Genomic DNA, 27,764 nt, shown 5'->3' on the forward strand with positions numbered 1-27,764 from the left:
ATGAGCAGAGATTAAAAGTTCAAACTGCTTTAGGATGAAGGGCCTCATAGAATACATGGGCTCTCAGTTGACCTTCAGGCTGGAAGGTCATAGGTAAAACAAAGGCAGACTGAGCTTTATGTGTACAACCAGCTTCTGGATATGCAATTTGACACAGTCTCTGATTGAATTAAAACAGTGGCCATCACTCTATCTACCCATCACAGAGAAAAGAGTACCCTCTCTAGAGAAAGGTAATATCAGAGAAGAGTGCAATGTATGCGCTTTTTATCCTCACCTGAGGACATGCTCATTGATTTTAGAGAGTGGGGAGGGGAGGGAGAGAGACTGGGAGAGGAATATGGATGTGAGAGAGCAACATCAATCAACTGTTACCTTTAGCACATGCCCTGACCAGGGACGGAACATTCAACCTAAGTATGTGCCCTGACTGGGAATTGAACCCACAACCTTGTGGTTTATAGAACAATGTGGCTCAGTTGGTTTATGTCCAACCAACTGAGCCACACAGGCCAGGGCGGGGAGTGCAATGTTTTAAAAAGACATAATATCTGAAATTCAATTTAAAAACTGCTAGACTTTCCAAATGGCAAGAATACATGATTAAAATCAAATGACAAAATATACCCATAGATGATCCGGAGAGCAAAGTTTAGCTAGCAAAGGCTTTTAAAACTATGCTTAATATGTTCAAGGAAAAAAAATGTGAAGGAAAAATACACCTATGGAAAACTTCAACAGAGAACTGGAATGAATCCACAAAAGAGAATCAAATAGCTATTTTTAGAACTAAAAGAAATACAACAATTAAAATTAGGAACTCATAAGATGTGTCGAAGATCAGCCTAGACATGCAGAAGGAAGAGCTGGTAAAGTAGACAGCACATTGACAGAAAATTTCCAAAATGAAGTACAAAAATGTGAAAGAATGAGAAAATGCAGAAAAAAGCCTAAGAGATATACAGAATGCAATGATAAATGGTCTAAAATTTGTGTAATTAAAGTTCCAGAAGGAAAGGAGAGTAGGGAAAAAGCAACAGAGAAGAGATAATAACAGAATTTTTCAAAACTAATGAAAGTATCAACCTAAGATTCACAGAGTCTATGAGTCTTATGTGCAATAAATACAAAGATAATCACACCAGGGTACATCACAAACTGCTGAAAACCAAATAAAAACAGAAATTCATAAAAACAGCTGAGGAGGGAGGGAAACACATTACTTTCAAAAAATCAACAATAACACTTACCAAGGAACACAGCAGGTGGAAAACTTGGAAAGAAAAGAGCTGTGATCCATCCCTTCCACCGAGAATGTACTTTCTTCTAAGGAACCGCAGTTGTGTGGATGCAGGTGGGCCAAGACAAAAAAAAAATGGCCCAAATGGAAGAACAGATCAAAGCTCCAGAACAAATACAACTAAGTGACGAGGAGATGCACAGTTCAAAGCACTGGTGATCAGGATGCTCACAGAATTGGTTGAATTTGGTCTCAAATTAGATGAAAAAATGAAGGCTACACTAAGTGAAATGAAGGAAAATGCACAGGGAATCAATAGTGATGGGAAGGAAACTGGAACTCAGATCAATGGTGTGGACCAGAAGGAAGAAAGGAACATCCAACCAGAAAAGAATGAAGAAACAAGAATTCAAAAAATTGAGGAGATGCTTAGGAATCTCCAGGACATCTTTAAACATTCCAACATCTGAACCATAGGAGTACCAGAAGGAGAAGAGGAAGAGCAAGAAATTGAAAACTTATTTGAACAAATAACGAAGAACTTTCCCAATCTGGCAAAGGAAGCAGGCTTCTAGGAAGTCCAGGAAGCTCAGAGAGTCCCAAAGAAGTTGGACCCAAGAAGAAACACACCAAGGCACATCATAATTACATTACCCAAGGTTAAAATTAAGGAGAGAATCTTAAAAGCAGCAAGAGAGAAGGAGACAGTTACCTACAAAGGAGTTCCCATAAGATGGTCAGCTGATTTCTCAAAATCCTTGCAGGCAAGAAGGGGCTGGAAAGAAGTATTCCAAGTCATGAAAGGCAAGGACCTACATCCAAGATTACTCTATCCAGCAAAGCTTTCATTTAGGATAAAAGGGCAGAGAAAGTGATTCCCAGGTAAGGTCAAGTTAAAGGAGTTCATCATCACCAAGCCCTTAAATGAAATGTTAAAGGGATTTATCTAAGAAAAAAAAAGATAAAAACTGTGAACAGTAAAATGACAACAAATTCACAATTATTAACAACCACACCTAAAACAAAAGCAAACTAAGCAAACAACTAGAACAGAAAGAGAACCACAGAAATGGAGATCACATGGAGAGTTATCATCAGGGGAGTGGGAGGGGGAGAGAGAGGGAAAAGGTACAGAGAATAAGTAGCATAAATGGTAGGCAGAAAATAGACAGGGAGGGTAAGAATAGTATAGGAAATGTAGAAGGCAAAGAACTTATATGTATGACCCATGGACATGAACTAAAGTGGGGTCGGAGGGAGAGATGTGGGTGGGAGGGGCTGTGCAGGGCAGAGGGGAATAAAGGGGAAAATGGGACAACTTTGATAGCATAATCAATAAAATATATCATTAAAAATAAAAAAAAATAACACCAATGATTTCTCAGAAGGAACAACGGAAGCCATGAGACAATGGAACTTTAAACCTTTAAAATACCAAAATAAAACTTTTCCAAATTAGAATTCAATATCCAAGGAAAACAACTCCTCAAAAATGAAAGGAGACCAAACTCACAAAAATTTACTAAATATGTACAATTTTTGTATATAAATTTTCCCTTAGTAGAGCTTTAAAAGTTAAAGGAGAATAAATACATTTCTCACTAACAAAAACTGAGATTTACCATTAAGAATCATGAACTAAAAAAAAACAGTAAAAGGAGTCCTTCAGGCAGAAGAAAAATAATCGCACAGGAAAACATGGGATCAGGAAGAAATGAAGAGCAACAGAAAGCTGCAAATGTTCAGGTAAATACACATGATGTTGGCATGCAAATTAACAATGCGTGGGGGTTCATATTGTGCAAAATTAAACACATGACAATGGTAACATGAAACATGGGAGGGTGGTAATGGCATTTAAAGTGTTCTAATGTTAGCATTCTTGGAGAAGTAAAAATAAAAGTAATAGTTTTCATATGGCTATAACAAGTAAAGAATGCATGCCGTGATTTCCAAGGTAGTCACTAAAAGAAGAATTAAATCATGTATTACAAGTGAATCAAGAGAAAAATGGAATAATTAAGTTTTCTTTCTGCCCATAAATCCCAAATAAAATGATTCAAACACTTTCAATAACAAATTATTCAAGACTCTCAATTTGTAAAGCACTTCAGTTGCCATTAGTATTAATATAAACAAATCCCTACAACCATGTGATCTATTTATTTTTTGGCATTTGATTTAGTCTTGTTTTTATAAAAGAGCAAATTCATAGACTTAGATGAAGAAACATAAATTTTGGTAAATATTTTATTTGAACATTTTGAAGTTTAACTTCGTAGGCATTTTTATTCATTATCTCTGAAATCTAACATGCTCCCATTGGAACTTATTTGAGGGCTACAAGGTTGGACCTAGAATGTTCAAGACATTCTAAATTTTTAAAAAGAATCATGCATCCCATCCATCACTGTATGTGCCTCCCAAAGCACAGCTCTTCTACAGTCCTACTCCTCGGTGCTTCTTTCATTGCTGGCTTGTTGATTAATCCTCTATTTCCCCTCCCTCTTTTGCACCTGACCCCTCATCTATATATGTCCATGAGGACTTAACTGCAATGGAAGCTTCAGGGTAGTTTTGTAGAGATTTTTAGCTTGTAGTCCATGAGCCTCTTGATGTCCCCAAAGAGCCATGCCCTTGGGTCCCAGGCAGAGCCTACATGAGCCAACTGGCTTGAAACGGCTATCCTCGTCATACTGTGAGATTCCACAATCAGAGCCAGAGTCAGGGTCAAGTTCACTCCAGATAAATAAATTATTAGAGAAGCTGTGACTTGCTTTGTGCCAGCAGCAAACAGCCCAGTTTGGGATTAAATGAACAAGTCAGTCAGGTGAATTTTGAAAATTGAGGGTGTAAATGAAGGAGTGGCAAGGGAAGGGGTCTCTTGGAGAGAGTCAGGCTTTCCCTGGTTTGAACTTCAGCGCCACACTGTTGATGCAGAACCTCTGACCGGAAGGCCCAGGTCCATCAGGAAACACATGGCCAAGGTGAGCTTCACACTGCAGAGGAGAGAGGCCTCTGTCATTTCTCCAATGAGAAAAAGCTCTTTACATTGTAAAAGTAAACAGACAAACCGCATGTGGCCACCCAGTGTTTGACATCCGTGTGCGGAAAAAGTCTATTGAATTTGTTTAAGAAATGAAAGACTGCAAAGATCAGCAGTGGTAAATAGCTCTCTGTTTTATCAGCGAGAATGCAAGCATGTTATTGAACTTAGGCCTTGATTAAGTCATCCATAAAATAGGAATAATAATAATTGTAGCTATTTAATAGAATTGTGTGATGATGAACTGATATAATGCATATAAAGCATTTACACAATTCCTGGTTAATTACTCAATAATGTTGTTGTAGCCAGTATATTATTATTTTTTAATTGAAGATAAGACTATGCTCTGTTTATCTGCTTGCCTTGGTGCTTTGCAAAACCAGAACATTTGAGCACACAGGATATCAACATAAATCTGTTGTCTGGATTTAAGCACTCTCTTCTACCTAGCTCACAGAGGGAACAGTATGGTGCTGTCACTGGTAGTGTCACCCTGACTGTCACTGACACACTGTAGACTGGGGAAGAAGATGAAGAGATGCCAACCACACTGGGCCTTTGCTGCCTGTCCCTGTTCTAAAGAATGTGAAGGGCCGTGAGATATTACCTCACACCTGTCAGAATGGCTATCATCAATAAATCCACAAACAAGTGTTGGCGAGGATATGGAGAAAGGGGAACACTTGTGCACTGTTGGTAGGAATGCAAACTGGTGCAGCTACTGTGGAAGGCAGTATGGAGATACCTTAAAAAATTAAAAATGGAACTTCTTTTTTACCTAGTAATCCCACTTCTGGGAATATACCCCAAGACACCCTGAACACTAATTCAAAAGAATATGAGGTCTATCCGGGAAAAAATCTAGCCATTGTTAATGTAACGAGAATAGTTTGCACACATTGATGCAATCTGGCATCCAAGGTGAGTGCACTGGAATGTGCATGAGTGAACAGTGACAGCTTCATTGTACTAGTCAGTGGGGGCAGTAAATGCCACTGAGTGAGCATGTGTACTGTGTGGTTCTGGTATGCAAAAAAAGTGATTAGAGCAACGAATCTGCATCAAATTTTGTGTTAAGCTTGAACATTCCTCCGCAGAAACTATTCATGTGGTTCAGAAGGCCACAGATATGGGCAACTGGTGATTGGCAGCTTCATCATGACAATGTACCCACTCATGCATCATGTATCATGCAAAGTCTTTTTGTGAAACCATCAAATCACCCAGGTGTCTCAGCCCCCGTACAGCCCAGATTCGCTGCCCTGCGACTTCTGGCTTTCCCCAAAACTTAAATCATCTTTGGAAGGGAAGAGATTTCAGACCATCAGTGAGATTCAGGGGCATTCTGATGGTGATTCTGATGGTGATTGGGAGAACTGTGTGAGGTCCCAAGGTGCCTACTTTAAAGGGGACTGAGGTGCCATTGTCCTGTGTACAATGTTTCTGGTATCTTATATCTTCTTCAATAAATGTCTCTATTTTTCATATTATATGGCTGGATACCTTCTGGACAGACCTCATATATGTATCCCTATGTTTACTGTGGTGTTATTTATAATAGTTAAGATCTGGAAACAGCCAAAGTGCTCATCAGTAAATGAGCATATAAAAATGTGTGGAACATTTACACAATGGAATATTACTTGACCATAAAAAAGAAAAAAATCTTTTATTTTCTGACAGCATGGATGGACCTGGAGATTATTATGCTAAGTAAAACAAGCCAGTCAGAGAAAGATAAATACTATACGATCTCACTTATATGTGGAATCTAATTTAAAAAACAAAGAAACTGACAAACAAAAACAAACGTAGACATGGGTATGTGGAATAAACTGATGAATATGAGAGGGGTGGGGATGGAGGGAACTGGATAAAAGAAGGTAAAGAGATCAGCTAAAGAACATACATGCTTAGCCCACGGACAAAGACAACAGTGTGAAGGCTAGGGGAAGGGGGAGTGGGAGCTAGGTGGAGGTGGGCAAAGGCAGGGGATGGAGAGCATCTGTAATAGTTTCAAAAATAATTTTTTTTTAAAAGGTGAAGGGATTAAAAAGTTACAAAACAGTCACAGGACTATGAAGTACAGGTGGGTATTAGAATTATCAGGGAGATCACTTTGTAAGCTATAGAATTGTCTAACCACTATGCTGTATACCTGAAACAAATATGTATTTAAAAACTATAGATAACTATAGTGTGGTGATAGCCAGAGGGAAATGAGGGTAGGGGAGGTGAAAGTGGGCAAAGGGGGAATAAATGGGGATAGAAACAGACTTTGCTTTGGGCAATGGGTTATGATGCAGTGTACAGATGTTTCATTGAGTTGTGCATTTGAAAATTGTATGACTTAGTGAACTAATGTCATCCCAATAAATAAAACAGCCAAAGAATGTGAAGGGCCAACTCTTTCTTTCATATTCTCACTCAGCTCCCAGCTCTGGAAGGCTAGAAGCAGGAGAGGCTACTCAGAGAGTGGCTCAGGAAGGTTCTTTCTCTAACCTACCCAGAATGATGGGGGAGAGATCAAAGCAGCATGACTAGAAACCCAGTGGGCTTCAGTGACCACTAGATGTGCCAAGGACAAGAGAGCGCTTTGTGACACTTGGGGGAACATCAAGAAAAACCAAAGAGACAAAACAAAGAAACTCACTTGCTTGCAGACAACCTCTGTGCGAACCGATCCCAATGAGGTGTCCACACGTCTCAGGATTCCTGTGTTACTTTCATCAGAGCCGGATGTTCCATGGGCCTCAGAAAACGAGGGCCATCCAGTGCCGGAGCAATACTTTTTCTCAGAACTAAGGAAGACATTCCCAGAGTTACAGCTGCTAAGACCGTTATTAACACACAAGTAGCATTTATGCCCCAACCAATTTTTCTACCAAGCAGATCTGATTCCCTCCCTCCTCTGCCACATCCCAGGGCCAGTTATGTGACAATCAATTCTATAGGAGTTTTGCCCACTGCACCTTCACTATTAAAAACATCATCCCATTGCAGTGAAAGGGTTTCTTGTTCCTTTGATTCTAAAGGCTTCCCTCTCAAAGTTCGACACGGACCTAAAAACACTAGGAGCTTTGTGAACCATGTTGCATATTAAGAAACACAGATTGAACCCATGTGTCCTAAATGTAGAAAAGGGGGGCCATTACAATGAAATAACAGTGGTTAAAGGAGGGCATCATGAGCATGAAGTGTCAGAGAAGTATGAGATCTGATGAAACAGACAATTTCAGCAACAGAAACTTCAGTTTACCTAAACACAGATGCCTGACTGCCTGTGGGAATCCAAGAACTGCCCCTGCCACTTCTTAGCTGTGTGAAATTGGGCAAGCTGCTTCACCTCTCTAAGCCTCAGTTTTCTCATCTGTAAAATGGGGGTAATACCTACCTTATGGATGTTTTGAGAATTTAAAGTGCTACTCTATGGAGCACATGGTAAGTGCTTATGAATGAATGTTCACTATAGTTATTATAATTAATAAAGATGCCTGGTCACTCTGAATTGATCACTGCAGTGAAGATTCCTGGAAGGCTCACAGGGACCAGCGATGCTGAAGGCTGGGAGGGCCAGAGGAGGAGGAGGGCAACAAGCAATCTGCCCACCAAAGACCCACTAAGTGCCTTAAAGGAAGGCTCTCTTAAATGGCACTAGGAAACAAGATTTTTCCATTTTAAATGGCAATGAGATGGCACTAAGGAAAAATGAGGAGAAACGAATTACAAACCTTGCAAAAAAAGCTGAGTGAAGTGAAAAAAAATCTGGCAAATAATCATATCCCCAGACTATGAACAGGGAAAGAAGCTCAGTTTAGAGCACAAACCTTAGTAGAAACATCTAATGCAATGCAGTGATTCTCCAACATTCTGGTTTCAGGATCCTTTAATGCCAAAGTACTGAGGATTGCTGAGAGCTGGTGTTTACATGAGTAAACAGCTGGGTATATCAATATTTTACAAATTATAAATTAAAACTGAGAATGTGAAAAATACGTACATACTATTTTTAATTTTTTTCTCCTGAGTCACTTATTTTTAAAAGCAATAAATTCATTATATAATATAAATAACATTTTTAAGAAAAATAAAAGAGTAAAAACAAAAAAAGACAAAAAATAAATGACTCTTTGACAGATGGTTATATTTTCCAAAACGAAGCAAACATTTAGTGAGAAGAGTCTCACTGTTTTACAGGTTTGCAAATCTCTTCAATGTCTAGCTTAAGTAAGGACTACTGAGTCTTCATATGTGCTGCGTTCGATCTGCTGCAGTGCTGTTCCCACGAAAGGAGACGGGGCCTTGCAAACATGTAGTTAAAAAGAGGGGACCTCACAGATGCCCTACAGGGTCCCAGGAACTCTCAGGATCCTCAGACCAGGTTTGAAAACCACAGGTAGGACTTTGAGGAGTAAAGACTTGGACTTCTGAAAGACTTGGGTGTGAATCCAGGCTCTGCCTATTACTTTGATGTGACCTTGGAAAGTTATTTAATCTTTTAAAGCCTCAGTGTCCTAATCAATAGATTAGTAATGGCATCATTGCCTCACAGGGTTGCTGAGAGGATTAACTGAGATACTTTCTGTACAGCATAGTGTCAGACACTTGGTACGTAAGTCAGTAGCTATTATTTTTAATATCATCATTATTATTAATAACAGATATCCATGCAATTTGAATAGCTGTGGATCCAATTACAAGTATCTGCACATTCAGGTTGGATTTTTTGCAATCATTTTCCAAAGGTTCAGAAGCATTCATCTGTGCCACTTTGGCCCATGAACAAACATCTTAAGTATCATCTAATCATACCCTGTCCACCCTCAGCACTGTGTATAAACTAGTGATCTTTAAAGGAGTTTCAATGGAGAATTATGAATATAATAAATTTTTTAATGAATGAATCTAAGACTTATAAAAAGTCATTTAAACATTTTATGAGAAACAATAAACCTTTATTGATGCAATTAACAGAAACTGGAGATTTTGCCAAGTAATATGAGAGGGCCATCATACATCATTCAAGGCTGGGTACCTAAATATTAAGGCCAATTAGAAATTTCAACATACATACTGAAATGATTAACAGATTATAAGGCCCATCCTTGAAAAACTACAACCATTCTGGATCATCTCTTCTCATATTCTCTCTGGTTTATGATTCATTTCTGGAAATTCTACAGCCCCCCAAACTGACACCTCAGGCACCCAGTGGTAACTCGCAACCCTAGTATCTTAGAAGAACTTCTGTTCATTGAAGGAATCGCAGCTCAAAAAAGAGCCTTAAACGACATTAGTTACCAGTAACATGTAGGACATCAGATGTTACACAAAAAGGGAACTAACATCAGACTCCGTTTTCTTCTAAGATTTATGACCAGGAAATATGTGACCCAGATTTTCATAAACACTTCCAGAACTGGTATCTGAATGGAGGGAGAAGGAAGGTGTAGAGAGGAAGCAGGAAGGGGGCAAAGTCACAAAGGGACAGTCTGGAGTCCTCAGAGGATCAGTAACATCCTGAGTGTCCTAGACCCTGGAAACCCTGACTTAAAGGTCTCTGATTTGGAGTCAGCAGCTCTCCCTGAACACACACCACATGGTTCCATGTGCAGGCAACTCTGCGGGTAGCTGCGAGCCCATCTGCAGAGAGGCAGTGGTCCCCCACCCACTCGACTCTTTAGCGATGTAGTTTTGGTTGACTGACTTTTCACCTCCTTTTGACTTCATACAAGCGTTTGAAGAAATGTATATTTTTCTCTATCCCTGCCCCCTATAATTAAGGCTGGAAACTGGGGACACAGTGAGGGGGGAAATGAGAGGCAAAACAAGAATATATTCCCCAGACTATCCTCTTGAATGAGAAGCATGCTCAGCAATATAGCCTTCATTTATAAATTCTCACTAATTAGAATATATTCTCAAGAATTCCTCATTATCAAAGATACATTTATGTATTTAGCTCCGAGAAAGATTATCATTGCTAACACTGCTAGTACTGAGAGCTTGGCCTCTGCCAAGCATTTCTCTGGTGCTCTTATGTGTTAACTCATAACTAGATTAATCCTGTCATTGACCTTATACATTCAGTACTACTGTCATGCTCATTTTACAGGAGACCGAGTTGAGGCACAGAGAGATTAAGAAACTTGCCAAAGATCACAGGGCTATGGAGTGAGGATGTACTTCTAGGCAGCTTTAACCACTGTTACACTATAATAAAATATCTTTAAAAAGAGAATATTCTGGGACCGAAATGATTCTTATGAATATTTCTTATTTCTCTTAGTCTTGGCTGCACCAGAAGCAGCAAAATGGAATAGAAACAAACTCAAAAGTCCTTTAAAAAAAGAAAATGAACACTATTCAACTAAAACTAAGTGACTGAAAAGAAACAAATAAGGTTGGTGAACTGGCAGTTCAGTAAACTGGCCACTTGGCACACAGGCTTTTAGAGAATCAACTTGCTTTCCTGTTAGTCTTGGCTGCTTCACCACCTTAGGGACCTGGGGCTGGTCAGTCAACTTCCTTAATTTGGACTACCACTGCGCTACAACAGTAGCCAGGCCACACATAGCCTTATAAGTTAAAGTAATTAAAATTAAATAAGATAAAATATTCAGTTTTTCAGTGGCATTAGCCATATTCCAAGTGCTTAACAGCCACATGAGATTAGTGGTCCACCGTGGACAGAGCAGATATAGAACATTCCATCATCGCAGAGAGTTCTACCAGACAGAGTTCTCCGCCCTGGCCTCTGGGGTCCTCCCTGCTCCACCATCCTGGGCATCCGTGCCTGCTCTGACATGTGGTGAGAGGGTGGTGGGCACTGGGTAGGAAGAAGGTTCTCAACTTTACTATTGCATAAACTGGAACACCACTGAGGAAAAAAACCCCAAAAAATAAAATGAAGGAGAATGCTCTTCCAAGGATGGTTTCTAATCTTTTGTCTTCACAGTCCAAAGACAGAAACAGAACATCTGCCTGTACCATACAGTAATAAGGCAGTCCTCGACATTGTTACAACATGGTCCTTTGGCTTAAAGCAGGCTGGCCATCTCAAGATCCTACTTCTCTTTAACAGAACCAGAAGTCATGGCACAACTGTCTCAAAAATATGCATCCCACATTTTACTGTGTCAAAATTAACCTTTGTCTCCTAGTTGTCCCCAGGCCATCCTAGGCTGACTGTCATCTTAGATGTCTCCTCAGTGGCCACTGACAGAATGAATGGGCAAAGGCCTGCCCTTCCCTGAGCATGAAGGAAAATCAATCCTAATCATTCCTCAACCTTGAAGGCGGGATCTGGCTTTCCAAATTCAGGCCACATTAGCAGGAAAGCCCAGTCTGCCCAAAACCCAAAGGACATAATGAAGCACCGCCTAATGGAAGACTCACAGAGCTGGCTTGATTTATATTTTATTCTAAACCAATTTAGGGTTGATGCAAAAGAAAAAAACAACATCTTTGAAGTTCTGAAAAACAAGACTTCAAAGATGTTTTCCTTTCTTCTCCACTGAATCTACTTTTTTTAAGACTGTTTCCCGCATGTCTAAACAAAAAGGCCTTTGTTGAGAGATTTCAGATCCTGATTGACTTAAAAGAGGCTTTGAAATCAAGGGACAATTAAATTTACTTTCAGCTACACAGAAGAGGGCATAGTATTCACTTCTGTCAAGCATTGTAGGGAATCTGTCCTCATAAAATTCTACATTTCCTAAATTGAATTATAAATCCATTTTCCCTGAGAGAGATATAGTTTTAATCACATGGCCAAGCAAATACTATTATGGTTTAGATTTTTAAAAAAAACTTTCCCAGGGAAAAAATTCTAATAGCTTCTCTTTAAGGTGCCCACCAAGTTTTATTATTTTGCTATTTCTCGGGGATACAGAAAGAAGAATATAGGCTAAGAAGTCTTGTTAATTGTTGTAAATATTAGAAATAATTGAGACAAGCAAGTATCTTATATAAATAGCTCTCCTTGTAGCAACCATGCCAGATGAGGAGGACAATTAAAAACAACATGGATATGTTTTTATCCAAGGCATCAAATGAGGCAGATCTGAAGGACTTTAGAAGTCTGTTCTCCTTCAGAATCTCTTGATATTTTATCTCACCTGAAGAGTGGGCTGTCACAGCACACACAGTGATACATTCCTGATTCCCTGTTATTCAGGTAGATCCCACTGAAAGGCTGAAAGTCAAACAGATACATCATGTTAGGTTTCTCATAACTCTAACAGGAGATAATACAATAGATTTAAATCCAAGATGAAGTACCCAAACAGAGGAAATTTTGTACTAATTTGACAAAGTGCAAATATCATCAGAGAGAAAATTACCACACACCCAATGAAGCAGCCTGCAGACTTATTTATAACCCATCCTTTATTGTGCCAAATATTCAAATTATGACATTAATAATGTTCTATATTTACATAGCACCATTCATCCAGGAACATCAAAGTCCGTGAAAAGGGGAGAGAACAGTCCCCTGGATTGTGTAAAGTTTCAGTCTCCATTTCAATAGAGTCAATGCAACAGGAATCTAGTCCCCTGTCGAACACTTTGAAATCTCCAATTAAAGAAAGATTATGAATATATAAGAAGTAGAGCTCAGTGAGATCAGGATTGTGCCTTTACTATGCTTCACAGTGTTGAAGACACTAAATAATGAGGTAGATTCTCCCAGTGCCTAAGTGATGGCATAGATGAAATTACTACATTAATTGGGGCTTCAGAGTCTGCAGGTGTAAAAGTCTTCTGGGAGGAACACAAGGAAACTTGAGGCAATGAGTTAGCTGAGTAAATTTTTTAAATGTTATTTTGCAAACTGGATGTCATTGGCTAAAAAAAAGATCATATTTGTACAATTTTTTTTTGTCAAAGAAAATGAAAGAAAAAGAAACCTTGCACTCGCCAACTATGAACCACTGTCCCATTTTATGGGATGGAAGAGAAGCGGGAGTACAGAATGGCTCACTGAGTCACAGAGCTGATCAGGAAATATGCTGGGCTCTTCCAGCCACTCTAGATTTCTCAACGCAACAAACTCACAGGTCAAACATTCAAGTCCCCTGTGGTGGTATTAATGGCACATTTCCAGTGAGCTAAATAATGGACAATTTCAATAACCTCCTGAGCCTACCATCTGGGCACACATGGATGTTTCCCTCTTTAAAGACCTTAAACTTAGCTGGAGAAATCTGAACAGTAGTGAACTGGTCGTTTTTTGGCCTGTCCCCTGGAATGCTCGTTCCCAACACTGGAAATGAGCATCTATCTATCAGGAGAAGGAAGTTTCACATCCGTCCCACCTGGGCTGATGAGACACATATGCCCAAGGGCTCCCAGTTCGGACATTGATCTAGAAACGCCCAGTCATAGGATCCAGACAGCCTGATAAGATTGAAAATATAATTTTGTCATTGTAGGGGGCAGCTGGACAGAGGAAGTGACAAGGAACTGGTATCATAATTTTAAAATATTGAAATGAAAAGGAAGTACTAACCGATATATCTGATGAATGACATCTGTGAGCTACCTCTTTGCCAGATCTCCCAGTGTCTCCCTCTCTCCTCCCCAACTTTAGCTCTTGTCCTAGCTCTTATTTAGAGTTAAACTCAGCTTCCATCTTAATTGTTCTACTAGTGTTCACTTGAAACCTGGTATGTGTCCAGTGGAAATTTAAACCGGGTGTGCACACGACATCCATGTGAAGAATGGGGTGGACCAGGGGCAAGAAAACACTGGAGGCAAAGAACCACCAAAGAGCCACTAATACAGGCCTGGATTCAGCTGTGGCAGGAACAGTGGTAATAGAAGAAGAAGGCAAGTTACAGAATTATTTAGAAGACAGAACTGAAGTGATTATATGGGGAGGAGGACAGATGAGAGACAGAATGGCACTCAAGATACCTGTTGGGTTTTCAACGTCTGTGCTATGGACTGAAGGTTTGTTGAAACCTAAGTACCATGCATTGGTACTTAGAGGTGGGACCTTTGAAAGGTGACAAGGTCATGAGGGTAAAGCCCTGATGAATGGGACTGGCACCCTTATAAGAAGAGTCATGAGAGAGAAGCTGTTCTCTTCCTCTAGTATGTGAGGATACAGTAAGAATGTGGCCATCTGCAAACCAGGAAGAAAGCTCTCTGTGGCCATCAAATTGCCAGCACCTTGGACTTTCTAGCCTGCAGAACAGTGAGAATAAATGTTTGTTGTCTAAGCCCTGAAGTCTATAGTATTCTGTTATAGCAGTCCAAAATGACTGAGACAGTCTGGACCAATGGGAGTTCTCCCTTCTATGATCTTGTTAATTCAACAAACCTGCTGGAAACAGATGACACCCTGAAAAGGGATAATCTGTAGATAATTTAATACAGAACCATTTACAAAGGTGGGAAGCCCTGGCTGGTATGGCTCAGTGGATTGAGCACTGGCCTGGGAACCAAAGGGTTGCTAGTTTGATTCCCAGCCAGGGCACATGCCTGTGTTGCAGGCCAGGTCCCCAGTAGGGGGCACACAAAAGGCAACCACACATTGATGTTTCTCTCTCTCTCCCTCCCTTCTCCGCTCTCTAAAAAGAAGTGTGGACAGGGCCAATGGAAACCATGGACAGGGCCAATGGAAACCAACAAGGGAGAGTGAAGCACCCCTGGGCCAGTGACCACAGAATACACATCCTCTGCTAGGCCTGTGGGCCAAAGGAAGGGGCAGGTACCAGAACCTGTGACACTGCAACTGTAGGTGAGGGCTGCCTGCTGCATCTTCAATCTGCACTGGAGGGACAGAGCTCCAGAGAGGACCCTGGACCTCAATTCTCTATCCTGCCATCTGATCTCTCTGGCATTTCCCATTGGTCAAACTCATTCAGCAGTCAGAGGGTAAGGGAGATGACTACTCCCTCAGTAGATGACTACTGGGCAGACAGAGGGTGGCCAGCATAAAGCCTACCTTCTCCCAATATTTGACTTTTAGTTATTGCTCAGCCAGGATATAAACTCCTTCATCATGCCTAGTGGAGGGCCAGCACATTACTGCTGCCCAATAAAAACACATGGAACTCGATTTTAATTTGGAGTCACCGATCAAAAAGCTTAGATGTTTTACTTCTTTTTCCTTGGCCTTATGAAGCTAACAAAGGCTTATAGTTCTGCAATATTTTAAAAAGTTAAATGTGGAAATGGATGAAGTGAAAGGGATTTATAACACTAGTTAAAACAGATGAGGCTCATTTTGTAAAATGGCCAAAAACAAAGAGTATAATGCACCATCTGTTTGAGAATCCAAAAGTTTTCTTCTAAACATCAGGCAGCTCATCTCCAGGCTCTGTATATATACCAAGCTTTGCCTGAGAACAGGTCTGACCTAGAATAGTCTGGGAATGCACACAACTGTACTGAGAATCACGTATGGCTCCCTTATGCCATATGCAATAATGGCAAACATAGTCTCTTTCCCAGTAAAGGCTTTATTAAAATCCTACCCACAGGAAGTTTTCAAAAATACCAGTCTTTCACAAAAATCTGTTGGGATTTGCTGGCCTGTCTTATGACTTCAGCATAGAAGTGGAGGGCGAGGCCGTGATTACAAGGCCACATGCGCATGGACAGCTACTTGCACTTTGTAGAAACTGCTACAGTAAAGATATAAATACTCTACAACTTTGCAAAACCACTGTGCTGTGGTCCGCCCTGTGGGGTCTGCTTCACAAATTAAAGCATCTAATAGTCAAGTTCAATAGCTATATTCCAGGGGCCAACTAGGGTCTAAAACAGGCCACTTGTTAAGAACTATAGTGCTGTAAAAGTAATATTATAATGAGGAACCACTGAGGACTGTTCTCTCAGGAAATGAATAAAGGTGAGATTCTTCAATGTAGTCTAAATAATGTTTCCACCTTAGTCTTTAGTCACTTAACATTCAGGCAATTTATTTTCTGAGTGCCAGATGCCACGTTATGTGCTAGAGATGTACCAACAATGGCAAGTGCAACAAAGGAAAAGGACGAGTAAAGCAAACCCACACTGGAGCTGAGGAAAGGCTTCCCTGAGGCAGTGAGGTTTGGGCTGAGAGCTGAAATATAGGTTTGAATGAATTAGCAGGGGTGGAGGGACAGTGATGGGAAAGGAGAACACCGGGTACAAGGGCCCTAGGGGAGAGGGGAGCCCAGGTGTCTGAGAGATGAAAGGACAGTGTGGCCAAAGTTCACAGATTGAGAGGTAAAATGGCAGGATTTGAGGATGGGGGTGGGAGGCAGGGGCCAGGGATGTTACGGCCTTCTTAGCTATTTAAACACGTTTCTCTTTACCTTGAAAGCAGTGTAAAGTCACTGAAAGACTTTAAGCAGGGGGTGATGTGGTCAGATCTGCGTTTTGGAAAGATCTCTTTGGAGGCCGTGTGGAGAATGGCTAGATGAGGAGATGAATGGCTGTGAGCAGAAGAGTGGAGGCCACTGCAGTCCAATCAGCAAGAGATGGTGGGAACCTGGACGGGCATGGCAGCAAGAGCAGTGGTGAGGAGTGACTGGGAGGTAACTTAGGAGGCAGAATAGATGGCGAGGTGATGGAAGGCAGAGAGTGGCATGTCCAAGGGAAGGTTTCTGGTTTCTACAACTGGGTGGACATCGGTGGTCTGACGGGAGGATGATCAGTCAGCTTTTGTAACTGGATCTATCCCAATCCCACTCTCTATGCCTCTAATCTGAAAACTGTAAGCTTGTTTCGCATACCGGTTCAGTTCCTTTTTCTCTGGTGACATAGAATTGCTCTGGAGTCAGCTTCTTTCGCCACTCACTCTTGGCAAGAGATGGCTCATGCTTTGTAAGAGACCCTGTTAAATAAAATTTTTAAAATTAAAACAAAAAGGCACAATGACCTTTTGATCCTTAGCCTTTCTCCTAAAGTACACTATTACCCAGCAGAATAAGTCATTCCCTCCCCTCTCTCCCACTCATTCATTTGTCAAAGAAACCAGAAAGCTCCGGTACAAAATGCTTTAATTGAGTCATTAGTTTAATAAGAAATGAGTAATAAGTAGAGAGCCAGTTTCCTAGTCCCCCTGAGGCATAGAAGCTAAAGAGGCAGCTGAAATATGAAACAATGCAGAATAAATTCTCCTCAGGTACCTAAGGGAAGAAATTGATCCTTCTTCCATTACTATGTTCAAAGCACTAGTTCCTGTCAGGATACAGCTGGGAGTAGTTGAGTGATTGGAAAGAAAAGAAGGCTGAGCTAGCGGGTTATTAAACTCCTCTCCCTTGCGGGTTTATAAAGATATCTCTGATTTTGTTTGTCAAGGAAAGTCTTTATTAAAAATCCTTCTTGTGTGGGGAAAAAAGAAAGGACCCCTACGGCATATACTCCTGAAAGGGAAACTGAGACCCACCAGAACCTATTCTAATGCTTCAGTTTTTATTCACAATTTGTTTCCTTTCTTCTACTTTCTCTGGCCTCTATCTTACTACTTCTCTTCCAATGAATGTAAACAAAGTAACTAGGACCAGACAGTATATTTGATCCGAAGCTGGGAATCCGCATGTGCAGAGGGACAACTAGTAGTTATGTTCAGATATTCAACTGCACTCCTAAACCCCTTCTTGTTCAAGGGTCAACTCTACTTTCTTTAGCGAAAGGAGAATAGGAAGCCAATATATATAATACATGTTTTAACCATCCAACATTAAGAATTTGAAGGGATCTTATAATTTGTCCACCTCAACAAGAAAACAGAGGTCCAAAGGGTAAGTAACCTGGCCATTGCATTGAAGACAAAATGTTAAACACCTGTGATCTCACTAGCAAGAATCAAACATGTCAGAACCTCATATTGGAAATTCATTTTGGTTACAAAACATTCCTAAACACTCTTTCAGCAAGAAAAAACATACATCTTCATCATCAGGTCATAATAATGTACAATATGTTATTTCTGTATTGCATACTGTGGATCCCTTATGTTTGCTTACATTTTATTAAAGGGTTTTTGCCTGTTACATATACTAAATGTTGTCCTTTCTTAAACAGTTTTTATAAGGCTACAGGAATTTATTTTTTACTATGGAAATATAGCTCAATTACACACAATTTTTCAGGAACTCATTTCTTGGGGAGCAAAGCAAAATGTATTTATGTGACAATTTTTACTGCTCAATAGCTTTCAGAGTTATCAGGCAAAATGCCAAGTAATAAATGGAGAAGGAATGATAAAATTTTTAAAAATCACCATTTCTGCAATCAATAAAATAATAACTGATTCAATCAAGAACCATCAGGGGACTCTAAACCCCCTGGGTGAAGGCTGTTGAAGAATGGAATAATCAAACATTTTCAAAATATGATGCCAAAGATTATAAATTACAAGGAAGAAAATACTCCTTTACAACAGAAAAATGTAGAAATTACCACCTTATCCAAGTAAGCAATGAGCATCGGCAGCAGTGGGGCCAGCTGACAGGATGGGCCACAGGGTGTGACACACTGAGGACACATCACCCCCACCCCCCACCCCTGCAGTCAGTGCACTGACTCTGCTCTCAGAGGGCTCAGTGGGGACTTCTTAGTGAAACCCAGGGACACTTTATCCTTATTTCCCTCTCAGCAGTATTAACACTTGATACTCTCTCTTTGGGGGTATATTCTGTTCCCTTGGCCTCCAGGACACCAAATTCTCTTGAGCATCTAGTTACTCCCTATCAGTCTCCTCCTCAATTTCCCTTCCTCAAGCCACTCTGGAATCTTGGGGTGCTTTAGAGTAATCTATCCACCCTAGCTTTCTTCTGCCATCACTCCACATGTGCTCCTTGGGGTTTTATCCATTTGGTAGCTTCAAGTACCATCTATATGATGAGACTCCCAAATCTACTTTTCTCTCCATCCTAGATCTCTCTGCTGAATTCCAGATCAATATACAGGGGTGGGCGAAAGTAGGCTTACAGTTGTGAATGACAATTTTTTGAGTTAATAAAGCTATTATAATAATCATAACCTGCATGTCTTTTCCCATGTGAACAATTTTGAACCTACATTTGCCCACCCTGTACAACCGACACCTGGATATCTTCACTAGGATGTCCCATCTCAAACTACACGCACAAAAGGCCTTCTTGTGTCTGCGTCGCCTGAACCCAAATCTGCTCCTCTCCTCACGTTTCCCCTCACATGGGATGGATGGGCTCATCCATCCCAGGTTTCAAACCAGGAAGCCAGGCCATTGTCCATAATTCTTCCACTTTCCTTGCACCAAGCCCTGTTAGTTCTACTTCCTAAATGACTCAAATCTGTTCATTCTCATTTCTCTGCTACCACCTTGCATTAGGCCACCAGTATCTCCAGTGTACATTATTATAAAAGTCTCTTTCGTAAGTCCTTGCCGATCCTGATCACTTCCTTTTTCTCACTGCCCCAAACTATTCAATACAACATAATACACTCAAGTTAAATTCCAAACTCCTCAATGTGACTTGCAAAGCCCTGTGTGATCTTCCACCACACCCCAGTCCTTCTGAACTGCAATCCTCTGAGTTTCCCAGAATATGTCATGTTTTGCTCAGCTTTTTACTTAAGACAGAGTGAAGACTTTTAAGATCCCTACATTCTAGACCAGAAACTGGAGGTCTCCAATCTCTGATCTCAGTTTACATGTTATGTTCTCCAAGAGACCTTCCCTGACCACCATCCCCCTCACCCGAGCCTGAACTGCAAGATCTTCTCTGTGTTCATGCCCCACAGTATTTCCTTGATAGGTTTATTTAATCATAATGACTGCAGGGTAATTTGTCTGGATGTCTCATTAATCTAGAAGCTAGAAGTCTGAAATAATTGTCTTTGTTCAATGTATCACTAGTATATATTATAGTGCTTTGGCATTTAATAACCATTTTTTTTCATTCAGTCAACAAATATTTACGGAGCACCTACTGTGTGCTAGATAATATTCTAAATGTTAGGGATACAGGGGTAAAGAAAATACACAAAGAATCACTGCCCTTAAGGAGTAGAAGTAAAATAACTAAATAAGTAAAGAATATAGACCTGCTGGAATGGGAGTAAAAGGGAGAAAACTGTACTTGAACAATGATTAAAACAAAAAAAAGAATATAGATCTTTAGGTGATTTTTTAAAAATCACAAAGGTGTTTAGAAAGTGAGGATGTGTGTACACATGTATTCATGTCTGTGTATGTATGTATGTGCACGTGTAAACACACACAATTTCCAATGGAGTAGTCACAAAAGGCTACCAATCTGAAAGAATAGATGCACCCCTATGTTCCTAACAGTGTTATTTACAATAGCCAAGATCTGGAAACAGCTCAGGTGCCCATCGGTAGATGAGCAGATCAAAAAGCGGTGGTACATTTACACAATGGACTGCTACTGCAGCAGTAAAAAAGAAAGAAGCTTATGTGACAGACAGCATGGATGGACCTGGAAATTATTATGCTAAGCAAAATAAGCCAGTTAGAGAACAACAAATACCATATGGTCTCACTCATATGTGGAATCTTAAGAACAAAATAAACTGACAAACAAAATAATACCAGAGGCATGGACACATGGCACAGACTGACAGATCTCAGAGAGGAGGGGGTCGGAGAGGGGGACTGGAAGAGATTCGCCAAAGAACATATTTGCATAGCCAGTGGACACAGACAACAGTGTGGTGCAGTTGGGGGAGGTGCAGAGGCTGGGTGGAGGGGGACAAAAGGGAAGGGAAGTGGGGGACATTTGTAATAATGTCAACAATAAAAATTTTAAAATAACTTGAAAAAGGTGACATATCAGCAAATACTTGAAGGAAATGAACAAACATGCCATGTGAATATCTGGGAGAAGAGCACTGCAGGCAAGAAGAAAAGCAGGTGGAGTGGGCCTAATATATCTGATGAATGGCAAAGAGAGCAGAGCCACTGGGGTGGAGTGAGTAGGGGGAGGTTAAAGAAGTGAGAACAAAGGTAATGGAAGCCAGATCATTCAGGACCTTGAAGGCTATTGTGAAGACATCGGCTTTTATTCTGAGTAAGTTTGGAAGTCACTGGAAGGTTAGCAGAGGTATGGCCTGACCTAACGTTTAAAAAGGATCAGTGACTGATATACGTTTAAAAACCACTGAAGCAGGGCAAAGGCTAAAGCCAGGAAATCAACATGAAAGAAACAAATATTCTGGCTGAGAGATGGAAGAGATGAGCGTCAGGGTGGATGCAGTAGAGGCGCTTAGAAGTGGTCAGACACTAGACACATTCTGGTGGCAGAGCCAGAGGATGGGCTGATACATCAGCTGTGGAGTATGAGAGAAGTAAATGGGTCAACGGTCACTATTCCAAGGCTCTGGTCGTGTACTGGACAATGGGAATGAGGGCAGGAAGAGTAGGTTTGGAAACTTGGTGTTGGATGTAAATTTAAGAATGTCAATTGGATATTCAAATGGAGAGGTCAGGTAGGCAGCTGGAAATATGGACTTAAGCGTTCAGGGAGAGGCCCCTGGGAGAGATATAAATTTGGGACTCCTCAGAATTAAGATGTATTTAAAGCCACGAAACTGGACAATCCCCAACTTGGTGAGTGCAGACAAAGAGAGGCCCAAGGGCTTGACTTTGAGGCACTCTAACATACAGGCTGATGTTATGTGGAGCCACAGACAGAGATGGGAAGGAAACTGAGAGAATGTGCTGTCCTGGAGCTAAGCATTTTAATGAAAATGGAATAATCTACTGTGTTGAAAAGTCATGAAAGAGATGACTGACACACCTGAAAAAGAACAGTTTAGGTAGAAGAGTAGGGGTGAATCTGATCAGAATAGATATAAGAGAAAGGGAGGAGGGAAAGACAGATGTACCTCTGGATCAGTCTTTTGAGGAGTTTCGAAGGTAGCTAGAAAGGAAAGTGAGGTCAAAAGCATTTTTAATACGACAAAAATCATAGTACCGTAAAGTGTTGATGAGACTGATCCAGTGGAAAGGATAAAGTGATGATTTAGAAAAGAGAGGGGAGAGCTGTGGAGCTACGCTTGACCTAGAGTACATCAAGTTTGGAAACCATTAAACTGAGAAAAATTTACTGACCACATAAGCTTTGGATAACTATTCGAAATAACAATAAAGGAGTTTTACAAAGCAATGCAAGCTAAACTGCCAACAGAATGTGGAAACATTTTTTAAATCATTTTAGGCTTGGTTATCAGGTGGAATTGTTTTTGTTGCTGTTTTAAGAGCAAGTAGGATCAGAACTAGTTTTAATGGGTGTGAACTATATGTTTAACCCTAAGGGAAGTGGAAGGCAGTGTAGAAGACTGGTGGGTGTACAGGTATAATTATATTTTGTAAGCCCTCAACCAAGGGCAAAATGCTAAGAGCTGGCCAGTGTCAATGTGTCAGAATATGATCTAAGCCAGGAGTAGTCAAACAAGGGCCACTCCAAAAGGTGAAAATTCAGAAGGTAAGAGTAAAAACAGGCTTTGCTAGTTAGAATGAGCTGTTCTTGATTCCTCCTCCCAGAACCTAAACTCCATCCTTGAGGGGAATTTGTGGAATCTGAATCCTGGCTATTACCGACATCTAGCAAAGAAAGGCGCAATTGAGCACAATGACAAAAGCTCTCCTTACCCTTCAGATATCTGCCCTGCCACATCACTCCACACATATCCTTGGCTTTGGCAAAGATCTTACATTACTGCATTATTTCTATGGATAGCTAAGAGGAGGATCAACTTTTGGAGTTAAGGTTGGGATTTATAGCTCACAAAGCTGCCATTATCTTCCTATCTATCTCCTTTTGGGAAGGAAGTGGGATGGGATTAGAGAAAAAAAAAAAAACCTATTGTCTCCTGAAAATATTGCTCTTAGTGTCTTTCAACATGCAGTACAATATAACAGCTGACACTAGAAAGGGGAATTCATGAAGGGCTACATTTGGTGGGACTCCCATGCTTTAGCTCTGAACCTGAGGCATGCATCCCAGCTCCCTCTTCCCTGGCTTTCTATTTCACTACACCTGTTAGAGAGTGACAACCTGTTTTCAGGCACCCACCTTCTTCCTCTGCAGCAATTGTTTTTAGTTAAAAACTTATGTTTAGATTGTTAAACAAAATTACTCCTTCATCTAAATACAACAAGAAACTACATTTGTCATGGCTCTTCTAACCCCTACCTATACGTACCTTTTACACTATTATTGTGTGCAAAAGTTTTCATGGGTGGGCATCAGTGTTAAAGCTCACTGATGAAGCACCCATTCAAGCACTGATTACAAACATGCTGTTGCCAATCTGCGGACCTAGGTGACTGTCAAGTGGGGACAGACTCTGCCTTGATAGCCAAATGACAAGTGGTCAGTTGGTGCTCTCAGGTCAGGATTTAAGTGATCTGCATCACTTGAAGAGGTTTAAATTGGGTATTGTGAGCTGAACTCTGCACCCTCCCCCCAGCATTCATATGTTAAAGTCCTAATCCTCAAGACTTCATAATGTAACCATACTTTTAAAGAGGCGATTAAGTTAAAATGAGGTCATGAGGATGGGCCCTAACCCAATCTGACTGGCGTCCCTGTATGAAGAGGAAGACACACTAGGGATGTGAAAGCACAAAGAAAAAGCCATCTGCAAGGGGAGACAGGCCTCGGGGGGAAACCAACACCCTGACCAGCACTGATCTTGGACTTGCAGTCTCTAGAACTGGGAGGAAATACATTTCTGTTTTTTCAGCCACCCAGCCTAAGGTATATTGTCATGGCAGTCTGAGCAGAGTAATAATACACTGTGCTTTAGGAAATGACTAAAGTTGCATTATGAGTAAATTCTGTGAAGTTTTACAGCAATTTAGGTGCATGTACATATAACACAGCAAGGTCTCACTTGGGAATGAGTTGTCTTTCTTTTGGCCACCAGTGTCTGGAGAGCAGGATTCAGGTTGGTCTCCTCACACTGCTGTGCATGCATGCATGCAGATGTTTTCTGTCCTCAATCCATATCACCTGCACCTTCTATGGGTCCTTCAACCACATGTCTTTCAGATTCCCTCTGCATTCTCTTGCTATCTTCACTATCAGGTCTGGGCTGCTGCTGCCATTGCATTTGATAGTTACACAGCTCTACCTTGAACTATGCTTTGATAAACTCAAGATTCATTTGGGTTCCTTTCTCTCTTTATGCTGTGTCATTTGCACAGGCTCTATTTCTTGTCAGCCATGTGTTCCATGAGGTGGGCCTTGATTTTCTCATATTTATAAAACATACTCTTGCTCATACGGTCACCCACCTCCCGGCTTTGCTCACCTTTCTTGCCACAGTGGCTATGCTGCAATTGTCGCACACGAGCCAGTCTCATTTCAGTAACTACTTGTTGAAAATAAAAGAACCTATGGAGTAAAAAGATTCCCCACCTACTCTAACTGTAGAATTAACCTCCTCTCCCACCACAGTGACTGGATTGTTTTAAACTTCAGCTCAGATGGAGTCCAAGCAGAATATTTCCACAAAGAATGTTTTCCTGAAACAACAGATTATTTTTTCCTAATACTTCTAAGTTTCCTTCTCATTTTGCTTTGTCGGTTTAGATGACAAAAATTATAGGGGCCTTGCCCTTGTGTATCGCAAGTCTTGCTGCTGGAGAACAGTCCTCTGTCACTTTCAACGTCTTCTAATTTCTTTCTCTCCAACCTTCCCAAAGTCCACACCACATGGTTAAATGTGGACTGCACTTTTGTCTTTTCCATTTCTTTCTGTAAGTATAACTAACATTTACTGTGTGCTTACTAACTGCCAATCATTGTGATAAAGTATTTTAAATTATTTTTCCCATTTATTCTGTACAAGACTACTATTGTCATTATCCTTATTTTATAGACGACAAAAAAAAAGGCTTAAACTTACCAAGTTACCAACTTACCAACTTACCCAAAACACAGTCATTAAGTAACACTGTCCACACCAAAGCCTTTAATTACCTTTTAATCATTTTTAATGGATGCCTAATAGTTTGTTGAATTGAACTTTCATGGTTTGTGCACGCATTCCTTAACTGATGGAGACTGGACAACAGCCAGTTTCTGGTTCTTAAAAGTAGTGTTCTTAAAAACATCTTTGTACATATAGCCTTGTTCCTTTGAATTACTTCCTTAGGATCAAGGTGCAGGAGGCGGTGTCTGATAAGTTACACAACTCTAGTTATGTACTGATGTCTGGCCAAAATTTAATGTTGCTGAAGAACTTCAGATTCAAGGAGAATTCATTAGGCTGTTTCCAGGCAGCAAAAAGTATGTTCATAAAGGATAGGTTTCTGCTGAAACCACTAGCGTATAAAAGGGGAATATGAACTCCAGCTAACAACTGTGACGTTTTTAGCAAATCAGTGCTTGGCACACAATAGGTAGGCAACAGATATCACCAGATTGGCTAATTGGAGACACCAAGGGGTTCTGAAGGCCATAACTGGAAGTCATGTTGGATCAGCTATCACTCCATAATGCTGGTGCTTCTGTTTAACACTACATTTTGAAAACTTCCAGGAATAAAAAGTTCCAAGTGGCTGGGGTACATTTTCAGCAGAATTAGGTATCTCTAAATGTGTTCAATGAACACAGAACAGAACTGGATTCAGAGATAGTCTGGAAGCCAATCCACAGGGGCCACTAAATTACCCTGAAACAGATCTGAAATATAGGAGATTATATACTCACAAGTGAACTGTAAAGGAGACCCAATCTAGCAGAGATGCCAGAGGCATTTGGCAGAAAACGTAAACACTTTCCCCTTGCCGGTCTCAACGATTGACAAGCAATGACTATCAGTTTACAGGGGACGGGTTATTAGGCCGTGTTTCCCTAGGTCCTGGAAACATCACAGGAATAGAACAGAGCAGAAAGCCAAACCACAGGAGCTCCAGGTCTGAACTGCCTGCTTCCAGACTCGACTGGAAGGGAGCGGGGGGCGGGGACAGAGTAAAAGAGGAAAAAGACTAAGGGCCTTCCCAGGAGAGCGCGCGGAGTCGCGTTGATTCCGCCCCCCCCGCCCCCCCCACCGCGGGTCTCCACCTAGAGTCCCAGAATATGCGTCAGGGCGTCCTGAACCCAGAGTTTTATGCAAAAGAAAAAAAACTGTGTGCACGTTTTGGGAGAGGATCTATACTTCTCCTTCAATTCTCAGTGACTCCCCTCCTGCCCCTCCAAGTTTGCAACCCAGTGTCCCAGCGGGGTTCAGACCAGCATTTGGGCACGCAAGTCGCGGCCACCGAAACTGGAATAACTGAAAAACGGGAAGCGGTGGCGGGCCGGCGGGGCCTGCGTCCTACCTGCGTCCCCGTGTCTGGCCCTGGTGCCAAGGGCGCCGCTAACTGGTCGGCTCCGCGATGCCCGAGGAAGTGCCTCTAGGAAGCGGAGGTTCCAAGGCACGCGGAGCAGACGCGCCATTACTCCAACGTCCGCAGTCCCCGCCCAGCCGCGCCGCCCCGCCCAGCCCCTCCCCCTCCAGCCCCTGCGGCTTCGCCCCAAAGCTCCTGCCCCGCCAGCCATGCACGCCTACCCCTCGTGGATCCCTTCTCCTACCCGCTCGTGCTCCTGCCCCGCCCTACCCCCTGCCCCTTCCTGCTCTGCCCCTCGCCCTGCCCCACACCACCCAGGCCCACTCTCTTTCCCAACCCAAACACTGGTGTGTCCCAGTTGGTTTGAATTTCTAAAATTATTTGTAAAGGGAACTGTAAATCAGTTCACATTTTCTTGAGTTGAAGATAAATGAAATCATACAATATGCACTTAATTTTGCTTAACTTCTGTTACTCAGCACAATTATTTTGACATATTTATGTTTTTGAGTGTAACAGTTCATCACTGGTAGTGCTGAGTAGTACTCCATTATGGATATGCCACAAGGTATTTACTTAGTCACCTGTTGATAGACATGTATCTATATTGTTTCCAATTTTTCCTGATTAGAAATAAAGCTTCTGGGAACATTCCTGTACACACCTATGTGTGGACATGTGTTTTCTGTTGGGTAAGCTTAGAAATGGAATGGCTAGGTCATAAGGTAGGTGTAACATTTTAAGTAACTACAAAAATGTTTTGAAAATGGTCCTTCCCTTTATAGTCCCACCAGCTGATATGCGAGTTCCAGTTCCTCTACATTCTTGTCAGCACTTGAATATCTAGACTTTTTCATTGTAGCCATCCTCATAGTGCATGGTGGTATCTTACTGTGGTTTCATTTTGCCTTCTCTACTGACATAGGATGTGGACATCTCTTTCATGTGCTTTTCTACAGAGGATATATTTTCTTTGGTGAAGCATCTGTTCAAATCTTTTGTCCACTTTTAGTGGGCTATTTCTCACTGAGTTCTTTATATATTCTGGATACAAAGCCTTTATCAAATATATACTTTACAAAGATTTTTTTCCCAGTCTGTGCTTTGGTTTTTCTATGTCCTAACAGTGTCTTAAGAAGAGCAGAAGTGTTTCATTTTTATAAAGCCCAGTGTATTTTTTC

General features: G+C 41.1%; 1 protein-coding gene across 1 annotated transcript; it reads right to left on the bottom strand.

Moving 5' to 3' along the window:
• Positions 1-3,372: 3,372 nt before the first annotated feature.
• MSRB2 (methionine sulfoxide reductase B2) lies at positions 3,373-26,718 on the bottom strand. Its single transcript, XM_045858002.1, has 5 exons — positions 26,575-26,718; positions 17,024-17,124; positions 12,410-12,486; positions 6,943-7,090; positions 3,373-4,239 (listed from the first exon to the last, which is right to left on the bottom strand). The coding sequence occupies exons 1-5, from the start codon at positions 26,690-26,692 to the stop codon at positions 4,135-4,137; spliced, it is 549 nt and encodes a 182-aa protein (XP_045713958.1). The 5' UTR covers positions 26,693-26,718; the 3' UTR covers positions 3,373-4,134.
• Positions 26,719-27,764: the final 1,046 nt, after the last annotated feature.

Source organism: Phyllostomus hastatus, unplaced genomic scaffold, assembly GCF_019186645.2.
Source record: "Phyllostomus hastatus isolate PE091 unplaced genomic scaffold, TTU_PhHast_1.1 phas_scaffold_1674, whole genome shotgun sequence".
NCBI lineage: Eukaryota > Metazoa > Chordata > Mammalia > Chiroptera > Phyllostomidae > Phyllostomus > Phyllostomus hastatus.

Bases quoted from the DNA above. Each gene is read 5' to 3' on its own strand.
- MSRB2 (XM_045858002.1), bottom strand. From the start codon at position 26,692: ATGGCGCGTCTGCTCCGCGTGCCTTGGAACCTCCGCTTCCTAGAGGCA. The intron at 12,487-17,023 runs GTATGCGAAACA...TTTGACTTTCAG, and splicing joins GAGAAAAAGGAACTGAACCG to CCTTTCAGTGGGATCTACCT. The intron at 4,240-6,942 runs GTGAGTTTCTTT...TCTCCTCTGCAG, and splicing joins CAGAGGTTGTCTGCAAGCAA to TGTGAAGCTCACCTTGGCCA.